Raw genomic sequence first — 12,875 nt, 5'->3', positions numbered from 1 at the left:
TTTCCCTCTTTTTCCGTTAAAAATCCAACAACAATACTGGACCGATGATATATTTTCCTTGTGCAATTTGTAAAGCCTGGGGCACGGCCAGGGTTCAAAGGCAACGCTAGCACTCCTGATGCTCTGAACCTCGAGGAGGTTTTGCTACCAGGATTATGCTTGTCAGATCCTTTTTAGCAACGTTTATAGCATTTCTGGCCACAGCGACCAGGGATATTTGCAGTTTTTTTCCCCTGCCTTGGCCCAGCTCCTGGCATTTTATCCACAGCATGTGTTAGATTGATTGCAACGAGGCGGACGGTTGTATTAAACAAGATGGTGTCAGAGCACTTAGCTTAGCCTCAGCAGAAAAGCGCTGCTTGCGGGGGGGCGTCTTGATTTTCAGCTCTGAAAACCAGCACAGGAGATCCTAACGGCTCTGCAAATCCACTTCCCACTCCCTCCATCTCTGTTCGACCCAACTCACAGCATGTTGGAAATGCAGCCTTGCAAGGGCAGCTGCTCACGAGAGGTTTTTTTTATTCCATTGCACAAGGGTGGCTCTTTATCCAAATACCTCTCACGGCCCCATTTTCAGCAAAACCCTCAAAACCTCCTCGTTAGGAGCGGACACCAGCGAACATGATCCTCATGTACCGCTAAACCCCGCCGCGGCCAGCTGAGAGACATGTCCTCTTGGACAGGAAAGCAGAGGACAACAGCTCCTTCAGATCCATGCCGAGATGTAGTCCGGTCCTTTTAAGACGCTGTTATTTCTCTGCGAAACGATCCTCCAAACCATTTTATATCACACATCAGGTTGAAAAACAGGAACTCGGCATTTCTAACAACTCCTCGGCACGATACAAATGCAATTAATAGCCCAGTGCTTTGGTAGTTATTCTATGTTAAAACAGCAGAGCCTATTAAAGTACAGTGTAGCCCATATATATATTTTTTAGTTTCTTTAGCGTCTCGCACTGATGCTGTCTCAAACCACTTTGCAAGATGGCAATGCAGTTTACAAGAAACCCTATAGCGCAGAAATGTGCAGTAATAACCAGCTGGAAGAGGGTGTTTTGCTAAAATATTGACTGAAATAAAGGCACTTCCACGTGCCTTGGCTGCCTTACCTTCCTGATACAGCACGTGTAGGGCACCCCGCACGCCAGCGGCCCGCTGCCGTTGCAGGAGTGGTACTGGTTAACCTCCCAGTCTCGGTACTCATCGCCGCCGCAGCAAGAAAACTGCAAGAAGAAGAAAAAGAGAGGATGAGACGTGCAGCTGAACAAACCTCGACATCTCCAGCCCACCAACGCATCTCCCCTCAGGCCTCGCCCGGCATCTGCAACGCTGCTTTGCAACGCCAGCGTTGAGAGGCCCCATTATTTTCTGCTTTCCAGGACCCTAAATACAAAGTTGAAGACACCGTGTAAAAAAAGAAAAGTGGGTGTTTAGCCCCATTTAGCCCCATTTTAGAGGTGTGCGGCAGTTACAGACGCATACACGCGTGTATTGGAGGCATCCTTGCTTTCACAAGCCCAGGAAAGTTCAGGCTCATTCATGCTGCACTGATTTAATTACAGGTGACTAATCCATCCCACTCCTGGGGCACGCAGGAGACACGGCTCTTTCAGCGCCTTGAATGAATGTATTTCTTGGCTCTTGAAGGCAGCTCGGCTAGTTGGTGCCATTCGACAAAATGCTAATGAGGCTCCGCAGTCTAACAGGGATTTCTCTTCCCATCAAGTTAAATTAGAGATCAAATGCCACAGCTACAAAGGAGAAAAGCTGCTTTTTTCTTCTGTTCGCACAATGAAAAAGAAAAAAGTTTAATGGAAGTCATTTTCTGTTCTCCACAGAATAAAAGTGGGCTTGTTATATACAGAGTCATCCCTTGTCTTGGTAAACAAGCTTGAATCTTTACATTTTTCCCCCCGGAAAGAGAAGCCTGAAGTGGGCAGGAGAGGTGTGTGTGTTTGATAAGACAGAAAAACCCCAGGTTTTCCCCATTTCTTTAAGCACGACACTCTTCAAGGAGCAGTTTTCGGGAGAGGTTTAACCCTGTGAGCATCTGCTCCCCCCTCCTGCTGATGGGTCGGTGGCAAAACTTGGCCAACGGGAGTAGGAAAAGACATCAGCTCTTGGGGTCTTCGTGGCCTCCTCTCATGCCAAAATAGGCAGACACGGCCAGGAGCAGCCAACCCACAGATTTACAACTATTTTCTAACTTTCTACCTTTAATTCCTCTATTGTTTTTAATCCTTCCCATATCAGTGAGGGAGACCAGCTTGCAAAAGTTGCCTGGAAAGAGGGGGAGAAAAACACCTAAAGGGATATTGGCTATTGCCGCCCGTTTGATATCCCCATGCTACAAAGAAGTTTTTTCCATTTGCTTTTATAACCGTGCAAAAATTGGTACAAAATCCTTATAACGAGGCCTACTAGCTGCTGGGAAGCCTCACCGAGGTGTTTTCTTCTCTGCAAAGAGAGGTTTAGCCCAAACTACTGTTGTGCCTGGATTTATTTCTCATAAGCTGAGACAGACTTTGGTGTGGGTTTTACTTTCCTGCGGGCTCCCGGAGCCCAGGGAAGCATAACAAGTAGAAAAAACCAAAGAGAGCCCATGGAAAGAGCCTCGCGGGTCACATCCGAGGAGCTCTCCGTGTCGAGAACTGCCGCCACCGGCAAGATGCGGGCTCATTACGGCTAAAACCATCGCCCTCGAAGCAACACGCTCCAACGAGCCATGCTGGTGAAAGCTGCCTTTAATCTTCCCCAAGAAGAAAGGAAGAGGTTTGCAAGCGCAACACCTTCATCCCTCCGAGCCTTACTTTGAGTTTGGAGCCACTCGGGTTCGAGCAAGAACCGTAGCCCCGGCAGCTCTTTGAAATTCAAATCCTGTGCTCAGCAAAGCGGTTTGAACGCTCCTCTTCCACCCATACTCAGCAAACCATTAAAAAAAGATAAAGTGAGGAACAGCGGAGAGCTGCAGTTAGTGACTTGGGGCAAACCGGGGCTTTTAAGTCATCGTTGTCTCCAGCCTCGCGTCCAAGGGCTGCAAAAGGCAGCAGTTCAGCAAAAATGAGTGATAAAAACATATAAGTATTATTTTCTTTAGGGCAATTTATCTCAATATCTACTTGCTCACAGGCAGCCAGACCGAGTAGGTGTCAACAGGTGAAACCGCATTATTTGCGCCACCATCCTGCTAATGTAAAATGTTAATGCCTGGCACTTTGGACCGTAATTACTTGTTATTTTTACTGTATGATACTGGCTTAAGGGTGTGAAGGCAGTTGGCTCTACTTTAAAGCATCGCTTGAGAGAGGGTTTAAGCAAAATTCAAATCCTAAGGAGCGTAGTGTGGTTTTGCCTGATCTAAATAAGCCGTGGGCCAGCCAACCTACGCATAGACAAGGTTTTTAATAGGGAAAATGGCAAGAATAACCACTAAATGATGAGAACAGGCTGCTCTGAGCTTGTGTTTTATCAAAAAAGCAGGTCTGGGTGCAATCCTTCCAGACCGACTGCAAGTTTTCATCCTCCCAAAGGGAACCGGGCTGCTCAGGTCCCATAAAACCAATTTCCCTTCTCTTAAAAGCAGATATTCCTCTGCATTGCTTCTCCCCGGTCCTGCCCTCAGGACGAAGCAACTCTGCAGTTCCATCGCTGACGTTCCTGGTTTGGAAATCATAGGCTAATATAAAAGCTCACAGCAATGAGCTGCATATCCTTGCAAAGCTCCTTCTCTCGCTACAAGACAAAATGTGCAGATGTTAAGGACTTATCAGCGACACTATAAGTGACCGCAACTTCTTTTAGTACAGAGAGAGACTTTGAGATGAAGATCTCCCCCTGAAAAGTTTTTATTAAAAGTGAAGAAGTAGACGGGAAAAATGTTGTAAAACTGGGGTGAGACTGTATGATAAGTGCCTGATCCTCGCTTCTTTGGGGATACAGAAACCTTCCCGCAAATACGCCTGTTTTATCTGGAGATTTGTGGCCTAACCTCCTTGCCAAGGCTCGTTGAGGGTGGTTCCAACATGGACTTTGCCACTGCTTGAGGCAGCATCCATTTATCATTCACACAGAGAGGTCTCAATTATAGCATCCTCTCAGAGAGGTTGGAGTAAAACTTGAAAAAGATTCAGATCTTTCTCAGAATCAGTCGTGTCTTGAGACCTTCAGGGGGCTCCCAGTCTTATTAATGCGCCCGGCTCGGTAACGATGACTCCAAGAGTCAAAAGCAGGTATTTAAGCCAAGAGAGGGGAGCGTGGAGGGCACCCCCAGCCTTAAATTCCAGCCACTTCAAAGAAGAAGGAGCTTCACAGCTTCCTTTTCTTCAAAGCAAGAGATAAGATTCACATATTTATGATGCTCCAACCCATAATGAAACGAGAGAAATCAGGCCGAGGTGAGAACAAAGTTCATCTGAAAGCAGCTTTGCTGGCAAAGCCTGGCTCTGCTCTCCAAAACCAGCCCAGGAGACGTAACATCACTGCGATTTCCCTCCTAGATCTCAAGTTTGGGTTTTTTTCCCACTTATTTTTCATTCGCCAAATGCTTCGAGCCAAGCGCTTCCCTCCCGCAATAACACAAATAACGGGTGAACCAAATATCCTCACTCAAAACATGGGCAAACCTACATCCCCCAAATTCCCAGGAACGGCTTCTCACCAGTACTGGAAAAAACAAATGATACGTTAGAGCCAACCAAGCTTGTCCGGACCGGCCACACGCTTAACGGCGTGGATAACAACTTCAAATCCTGACTTTACTTGGCTTTTCGATGTCCTTGGGGGGATGCATCGTTGCTTTGCTGCAGCGCGGCTACCTTGGGTTTCGAGAGACGAAAGGGAAACACATCTAGCCGGGGCTCAATGGCAGGAATTAGGAAGGCATTTTAATTTAATACTTAATTTAATATTTAGTACCTCAAACAAACTACATGGTGCATAAAATACAAGGCAACAGCAGCAGCTTATCAAAAGTTTGGTTAAAAAAAAAATAAGATTTGCGAGGACAGTTTTATCGACCTGCAGGTTGGCTCGAGGATAGGGGACGGATCCTGCCGACTCCCGGCTGGCTCTAAGCATTAGATACGAGACAGAATGTGCAACCACACCCCTAAAAAAATTAAAGCAGACTATGCCAAGCGCCGATATTGGACTGGACATAGCTCTCGCCAGTCCCAGGAGCAGCTTGCCCCCGGTGCTGCCCACGGAGAGGCTGGAGCTCTTCTCTCCTTCCAGCTACTGCGTGAAAATGCTTTATCCGCAATTTTCCCGTTGAGTCAAGGGCTTGGCCAGCTACTGATGATGCCTCCAGTAGAGAGACATACCTAAGGTGGCCTATCTAAGGGTCAGTGCAGCCCTGAAGCAGCTTTAGCACGTGTTATTTTATTCCTCCATCTCTCTCTATGCAGGTTAGGGTAGCTATCAAAAAGCTTTCAGGCGTTAGGCACCGGTTTCCCATCAAGATTGGGAAATATAAATATCCTGGTATGGTCCACGCCGTGGTGTGGAGCAGAAGATGCTCTTCGCAGGGCACACAGACGGCAGAATAACTCACCAAAAACCCTTGCGGGGTGGGCTTGGAGAGCAGCACAAGGCAAAACTGTGCAAAAAGAGCAGTGCAAACCAAGAAAGATCAAGATATAGAGCAGTGCAAACCAAGAAAGATCAAGATCTCTCTCAAGAGAGATCAAGCAAGGCACCCTAGGGACGGGAATAAACTCTAAAAATACAGGGAAAACTAATGCTTCTGCTTCAGTGAGGCACAGAGTTAACCACTCCCTGAAAAACTTCACAACCACACCTCCCCGATGCCACCCCCCTCCAAACCCGAACCTTTTCTTGTACAAAATCCAAGATGTTCTTGAAGTCAAGGTCATCGTAATAGTGCCTGATGCCCTCTTGGATGTTGGAGTGGAAAACTGCATTCATCTGGGGACAGAAAAAACCAAAAACACGGCTCACACGTGGAAAAGGCACCAGGAAAATATTGCAAAACGTGAAAATTTTTTCATAGCGAGCGTTGCCAGCTGTTACTGGACTAAGAACTCAACCCGCATGCTGGCACAAGCCTATTTCTTGGGGTAAAATTCATCACTTTTGAGCTCTCAGGGTCAGCAGCATCCCATAGCACCTCTCTATTTCCTGCACATGCAAGCAGACCCACGCACCTTTACCCACCCAATTTTTCCTACTAAATTTAATTATTAAGGTGCCTTCTTCAAAAGCTCCCTCAAGCTCTCCGAGCCCACTGACTAAAAGGATTTTAACCACTGGCAGGGGGGGTTTCTGCTGCATTAGGAGGTGAAATGGGCTGCAACAGCCGACGCTGCCGGCTGCACGGTGATTTATCCGTGGGATGAGCTACGTGCAGGAGCAGAGACCTCATCAGAGCCCTCAATCTCTCCTAATCCCAACAAATCATTCAGCAATTCAATCAAGCCTTGAAAGGGAACGGTGCAGCCGGCCTGGGGTTCTCCCTGCTGCTCCTTCAGCCGTATCTCCGAGGACACTTTGACACATCAGGCACTTCACATTAAACACTAATTGAATTGAAAATGTATTTTACAGATGCCTGGGAAGCTTATTAGCGAGCTGGGAGCGGGGGCTTGAAATGTCCTATGCAAAGCCCGGCGCAGGTTTGTCGTTTGACTCTTGACAAACCGCCAAGCAGAAATATCCATAATTCATTCTGACATGAAAATTAGAGGTTGGGCAAACCGGGAACGGGGAGAAGAAAGTGAAAAAAAAGAGAAATGAAGGCACATCAGAGCAGCAAACAAAGCCTGCCGACAGCGAGGGATCAGGCAAGGGGATGTGAAAAACCTTTAAGAAATTGCTCATGTGGAAGTTTATTAAGATGTTGATTCCCGGTTTGCCCACCGCTAAGACCAACACAATGGGAAACACCCGGGTTTTACCGTTTTCTGCTTGTTTTCCCCCAGATAGGCTCACCCCATGATCCTATTGTCCTCCGAGAAGATGCCAGCCCAGAGGCAGCCTCTGTAATTAAATCTTGATTTTAAGGTGGGAGATAAATGTCGCAGGGTTAAATCATTAAGTTCTGGTTATGAGACCTCTCCACTCCCTTCCCTTCAAGGACGCCAAACCCGTTATCTCCGATAACCTCTGAAAACCCATTTGCATATCAACAGAGCCCATTTCAATGTTCAGTAGCTTCGAGGCCACTAAATCCATTCCTCGCCCCTGCTTATTTAATAGAAAATCCAATTTAATATGTTTTTAACAAGTTTAATAAACAACCATTGTTCTAAATGCAGATTTGTGCCTCCCAACAATTTTAGGTCAAGTGGATTCATCGCTTGTCGGATCTCTCTTTTCTCTCTCCCTCATTGTTTGACTTTTAATTAGGTTTTGATATTGCCCGTTAAATTTAAATTAAGGGACAATTTAGGCACTAATGGTTCCTACTCAATCCAGGAGTTTAATCACGAAGCTGCAGTCCCCTCTCCTGATGGTACCAGCGTTTCCCTGTTGCATCCCTGCAGTGCAGGATGGTGCCGAGCACCATCATTGAGGCTCAAAGGTAGAGCAAAGCAGAGGATTTAATGCTGAATTTCACAAAAATACAGCCTTTACGTGCCAGCACGTATTGATTTTTTATACGCGGGAAGGACTCAAGCGATCTGATTTTCCTCGGAGAAGCACATCTCTCCGCCAGCACGCCGCATTTTTCAGGGATCAGAAGGTTTCGGAGAGCTCTGGGAAGCTGCTGGATCCAAAAGGCAACGTCCTACCCCCATTGCCTCCCTTCAACTTTGGGGCTCACCGAGACATAACTCCATGGTGCCGAGCACCATCATTGAGGCTCAAAGGTAGAGCAAAGCAGAGGATTTAATGCTGAATTTCACAAAAATACAGCCTTTACATGCCAGCACGTATTGATTTTCTATACGCGGGAAGGACTCAAGCGATCTGATTTTCCTCGGAGAAGCACATCTCTCCGCCAGCACGCCGCATTTTTCAGGGATCAGAAGGTTTCGGAGAGCTCTGGGAAGCTGCTGGATCCAAAAGGCAACGTCCTACCCCCATTGCCTCCCTTCAACTTTGGGGCTCACCGAGCACATAACTCCCAACCCCAACCTGTCTTTGGGGCTCACCAAGCACATAACTCCCGACCCCAACCTGCCTTTGGGGCTCACCGAGCACATAACTCCCGACCCCAACCTGCCTTTGGGGCTCACCGAGCACATAACTCCCGACCCCAACCTGTCTTTGGGGCTCACCGAGCACATAACTCCCGACCTTGAGGGGTTTGAAAGCATCAAGCCGTTTGCGCAAAGAGGAACTGATTTATAGAGCCCGTGAGGAGGGATTTCGGATGTTGTTCTCCTGCCTTGTGCGTTCATTGGGCCAGCAGAGATTGAGATTAGCTATTTAATCGTTTGATCAATCGCAAGGGTAAGATTAAATTGAAAATGGCAGGGTTTCTTCAGCAGAAGGCGGGCGGCCAGAAAGGACATCGTTGGAAGCATTTACCATCTCGCCAGCTCAGCTGTAACTCAAACCCGTCCTTGCAAGTGCAAGCCCGGAGTTAACGTAATTGAGGCGAGGAGCTTAATGAGTCCTCAAGAAAAAAAAAAACCAAAAACCAACAGGTTTTTGGCTGAGAGTCTACGCAGGGAGCTGCGGCTGCGGCAGGGGCTCTGGGGGGTGCTGGAGATCCATCACAACTCTGGAGCAGGATGGGCAGCCCCAGAAGAGCAAGAGCAATGAAAACCTTCCATTTTCAGGGCGGATGCTAAGAGATACTTGAGGATTTTCCTCCCCGATGGCAGGCGGGGCTGCGGTTTGTCGCCGCGCAGCATCCAAAGGCCTCCTGCTTGCACCCACCTTGTTTTCAAAGATGATTTCGATGAATATCAGCAGCAGCTCCGTGAGGAAGATCACCAGGAGGACCCAGAAGAACTGAAAAGAGAAAGGGAAGGATTAGCCCTGCTCCAAGTCGGGCTGTGTCATCTGTCAGTGGTTAACCGCAACAAGGGAGACCTGGAAGCCGAGAGCTGCTTTGAAACACTTAGAAATCAGATCATTTCATTACGAGCTCCCCCAGGGAGCTGCAAATCTCTTCCAAAGATCTCGGTCCTAACAGGGAAAACAGTTTGCTCCCTTGTAGAAAGTGTGGCAGGAAGGAAAGAAGGAAGGACGGACGGATTGAAAAAAGAAACCAGATGCAATTTGAACGGCCAAATTCCGCACAGGGAAACGGGTAAAATGGCTGCAGTTGGAGCAAGTGTTATCTCTGGGTAGATATAGGTGTGCAGCGTCCCTCTGTGATGGGACGCTGACGCTTGGTTGAACACCGACGTTTCCAAGCTGAGCATCCAATGGAGGATCATCCATCCCCCAGAGTACGGGCAATAACTCCTGCCTCTGCCAGAATTGATTGTGGCAACAAGTTTCGGCTGGAAATCGGTGTCCCGATGGAGCAAACCACTTAAACCAGAAGGTCTGATGTTCTTGCAGCCCACACCCACCAGTCTCCTAATGCTTTGGTCCCTATCTGAGAGGTCCCACCGGGCATCGCATCTGACTTTGCAGAGGATGGAGAGCAAAGCTCTGCTCAGCTCACACTTGTCTCCCCAAGGCTACCTCCATCAGCGACTTTGGAGACTCGCCAGGAAAAGGAAGGTGGAAAGTTACCATGGTAACTAGCTAAAAATCCAAAAGCAAGTTAAAAAAAAAAAGGGGGGCAGAGGTAATTTATTACCACGATATTCACTTTGACCATTGGTTTAGTAGAACAGCCTGTTTACAAAGGCGGGTAGCGCAGGGACCCGCATGCCCAGAAATTATTTCCCATGCTCGGCAAAACCAAAGCGCCATTGCAGCAAAACACCACTTCATGCCCCAAACCGTTGGGGTTTTTAATTAGCCACCCACCAACGAGTTTTGCACCGTGCTTATTTGCGAAGAGCCAGCTCGCGTGGCCCCACTGGAGGAGCAGCACCGCTTTCATCACCAGCTAAATCAGCTCATAACGGGTCAGGTATAATTAGGCAAGGAATCCCATAATTAAGGAATACAATTAACCAAGCACCTGTTATCTCGTAGGCAGAGATGATATGCAAAATGCCGCACGCATCTCAACTGATATAAAATGGAGTTGCTTCGGGAGGAAGCCCAAGGCAGCGCGCGGTTCATGGTTTTACCAAGCCGGGCATGTCTAGATCTCGCAATGCCGCAGCAAGCAGCAAGAAAGAGAAATTCCATTTTGGAAACACATTTGTTCTTCAACCTTAGCTAAAACCCAAGGGAAAAAAATGAGCGCTTTGTCCTCTGTTTACCGGGAAAAAGCGCAAAGTCTTACCAATCCCACTGTAAGCAGAGACAAAAGGCCATGGCTTCAAAGTCCAAGTGGAGACTGTGTTCATGGGCAGACCAGTGCACCAAGAAACGCCTAAAAGTCAGCTGGATGCGGCACGTGGAGCCTTTCTTCTTGCCAAACCGATGGGAGGCTCCTCTGAAAGCACCAACCCTGCAGCTCTTCCCAGAAACCAAGGATTTTAACCCTAGAGACCCCTCGCGCAGGTTGCTAGATGGTTTTTCTGCTCTTTCTAGCGCTTTGGCCATTGCACACCACGCACCAATTTTGTCCCCCGCTCTATTTCCTTCTTTCGGTCTCAATTTCTGCTGTACAGCTTGTCAAGGCAAGATATAAAAGGCAAGGTTTATGCAATACAATTCAGCCTGCTCCGTGCATATTGAAATCAAGGCTAATATTTAATATCCAGGTTTGATATCTGATTTATAAACAAACACGGGCGTGTTGCGCAGAAGGTCCGTGGGATGCCGGCTGTACCTGGCTATTAGAAAAATGATGACTGAATGTGGCTTTCAAATGCTCCATCAGATGAGGTTCACAGGTAGCAAACCCCACCATTTCCAAGAGCAAGCCCAAAAAAAGAGCTTAGCTTATGGTCTTTATAAATGGGGGAAAAGTGCCAGTATTAACAGGGAAGACAGACACGGCAGATGCTGAATGCAATTCCTTGCAAGAGGGAAACTGCAAACCTGGGAAGTCACATAGGTGATGCCGAGCTCCCCCTGGACACCCCACAATACATAACGTCGCCTTCAGAAAGCCGACAATTTCCCTTATAATTTCTGGAGGATTTGCAAGAAAAGCAACCACAAACCCAGGTCTCCAGCGCAAGCCTTGCAAATGTGCAGCCCGAGCGAAAACCAGCTCTTCTTCCCCCAAATAACGGACGAACGGAGCACGCAAACCCTCGCCGGCTGCACGGATATAGCAGAAAGTGGCACTTTTTTTGCATTCACAAGGATTGCAGCAACTACCGGTAACAGTAATGCATAATTAGGGGCGAAACTGCTGGCAACATCTACGACCATCCCTTTTAACTAGTGCATTGCAGCCCTTGCTGTCTGCCAGACCGAGCATGAATAAATCAGCATTTTGTTCCTCAAAAAGACTCCAGCAGCAAAATGAAGAGCAAAAATCCACATTAAACAGCATTTAATCCTGCCTTGAGCTGCTGTAAGTTTGCAGCAAGTTCAAAATTACAAAGCAAGTAGAAAAAAAAAAATAATCACAAAGCAGTGTGGCCAGGGGCTGGTTTTTCCCCCAATTTTTGCAAAAATTCACCCTTTGCATGGAAGTGGTGGCATGCGAGTGGGCGGTCGTGCCTCCACGACGTGACCCTCCGGCCGGGCTTCACTGCTTACATCCTCGAGAAGAGGCGAACGCTGCGGAGGGGGGACCGGGAAGGTGCCCGAGGATCTCGCCCATCACAAAGCAAAGCCTAGCTTTCACGGAGAGAAACTCCCCAATAAAACCTTCATCTTGCTCAAGATGGCTGGATCGGGGAAAAGTTGCTCAATTCTTATTAAATTAACACTCGCCAAAGCCAGTTCCCTTTAAAGAGCTCATCAGTCCAAAAGTTCACAATGAATTATACTGCTTTCCCTCAAATACCTTGACAAAAAGATTAATCACCCCCGTTCCCATGAGCAGCAGAGCTCCAGGCTGCTCCTTCCCTCCTCTAACAAGTCTCCAGAGCTGTTTTGTTCATCATTAATCTCTCCCGAAGCCCAACGGAGCGCAGAAGGAAAGCGCCCGGGGACCGCGCTCTGCCTCAGGTTTAAAGACAGGTCTCCTTCCAGTTTGGGGAATAACCCCCTTCATTAGGGTCATAAGCAATATATAGGTTGTCTGGAGAGATCCCTTCCCATATGTCCTCTGGGTGTTCGGTTTTCTGCCACCTCCGTACGCCAGACAGGATGTCTTGCCGTCAAGTTTAAATCTCCCAGAAGCTTAAAAAACACCCGAAATACTGAGTTGGTCCAGAGTAAATGCTTCCAGCCGTGGGTCTGCCTGATAGAGGGGTGCAAACCTGCTGCTGCTTCACTTCCAGACCACGAGCAGCGTGCAGCCGCCTCCAATTTCCAGCTCGAACGGGTCCTCGCCAGGCAGAAAGGATGAACGCGGGTCAGGGATGGGTTGGAGGCACCGAGGCTGAGGGATGAATAAACCACGCAGGGATTTATTCGGGAGCCAGCCCAGGGAAGGAGCCTTGAGCCGTGGATACAGGCTGAGCATCACTCCTGAGCTCAGATGCACTCGAGACACCTATGGCCACGGGAGGTTCAGACACGCCAAGCCCAAGTGTGACTACTCTTGGACAGGAGAGGAATGCTCTGCTTGCCAGGGATGAGGCAGGGAAAGGAGGAGACGTAGCCGGTAGGATGGAAGAGTTCCTGGAGCAACACGAAAGCACCAGAGAAATCAGTGATGTTTGTTTAATACGAGCAACCTCCGTCTGCGAAACGCTGCTGCGATCTCACAGCGTGGCTGGGGAGAGCGACCGGCTGGGACAACCGCAGGGGGAAAAAGGTAA

The 12,875-nt window shown here is 48.2% G+C and overlaps 1 protein-coding gene across 1 annotated transcript in view; it reads right to left on the bottom strand.

Annotated features, from left to right (window-relative positions):
- The window catches only part of LOC103903576 (tetraspanin-15), a 46,365-nt gene that overhangs the window by 14,684 nt on the left and 18,806 nt on the right, over nt 1–12,875 (bottom strand). The window contains exons 3-5 of the mRNA XM_009284810.2: nt 8,851–8,925; nt 5,833–5,928; nt 1,113–1,226 (exon numbers count right to left, since the gene is read on the bottom strand). Of these exons, the coding sequence (XP_009283085.1) occupies nt 1,113–1,226; nt 5,833–5,928; nt 8,851–8,925 (285 nt within the window). The remainder of the gene's footprint in view (nt 1–1,112; nt 1,227–5,832; nt 5,929–8,850; nt 8,926–12,875) is intronic.

This window comes from Aptenodytes forsteri, unplaced genomic scaffold (assembly GCF_000699145.1).
Source record: "Aptenodytes forsteri isolate BGI_AS27 unplaced genomic scaffold, ASM69914v1 Scaffold444, whole genome shotgun sequence".
NCBI lineage: Eukaryota > Metazoa > Chordata > Aves > Sphenisciformes > Spheniscidae > Aptenodytes > Aptenodytes forsteri.
This window is presented reverse-complemented; position numbering and strand designations above follow the sequence as displayed.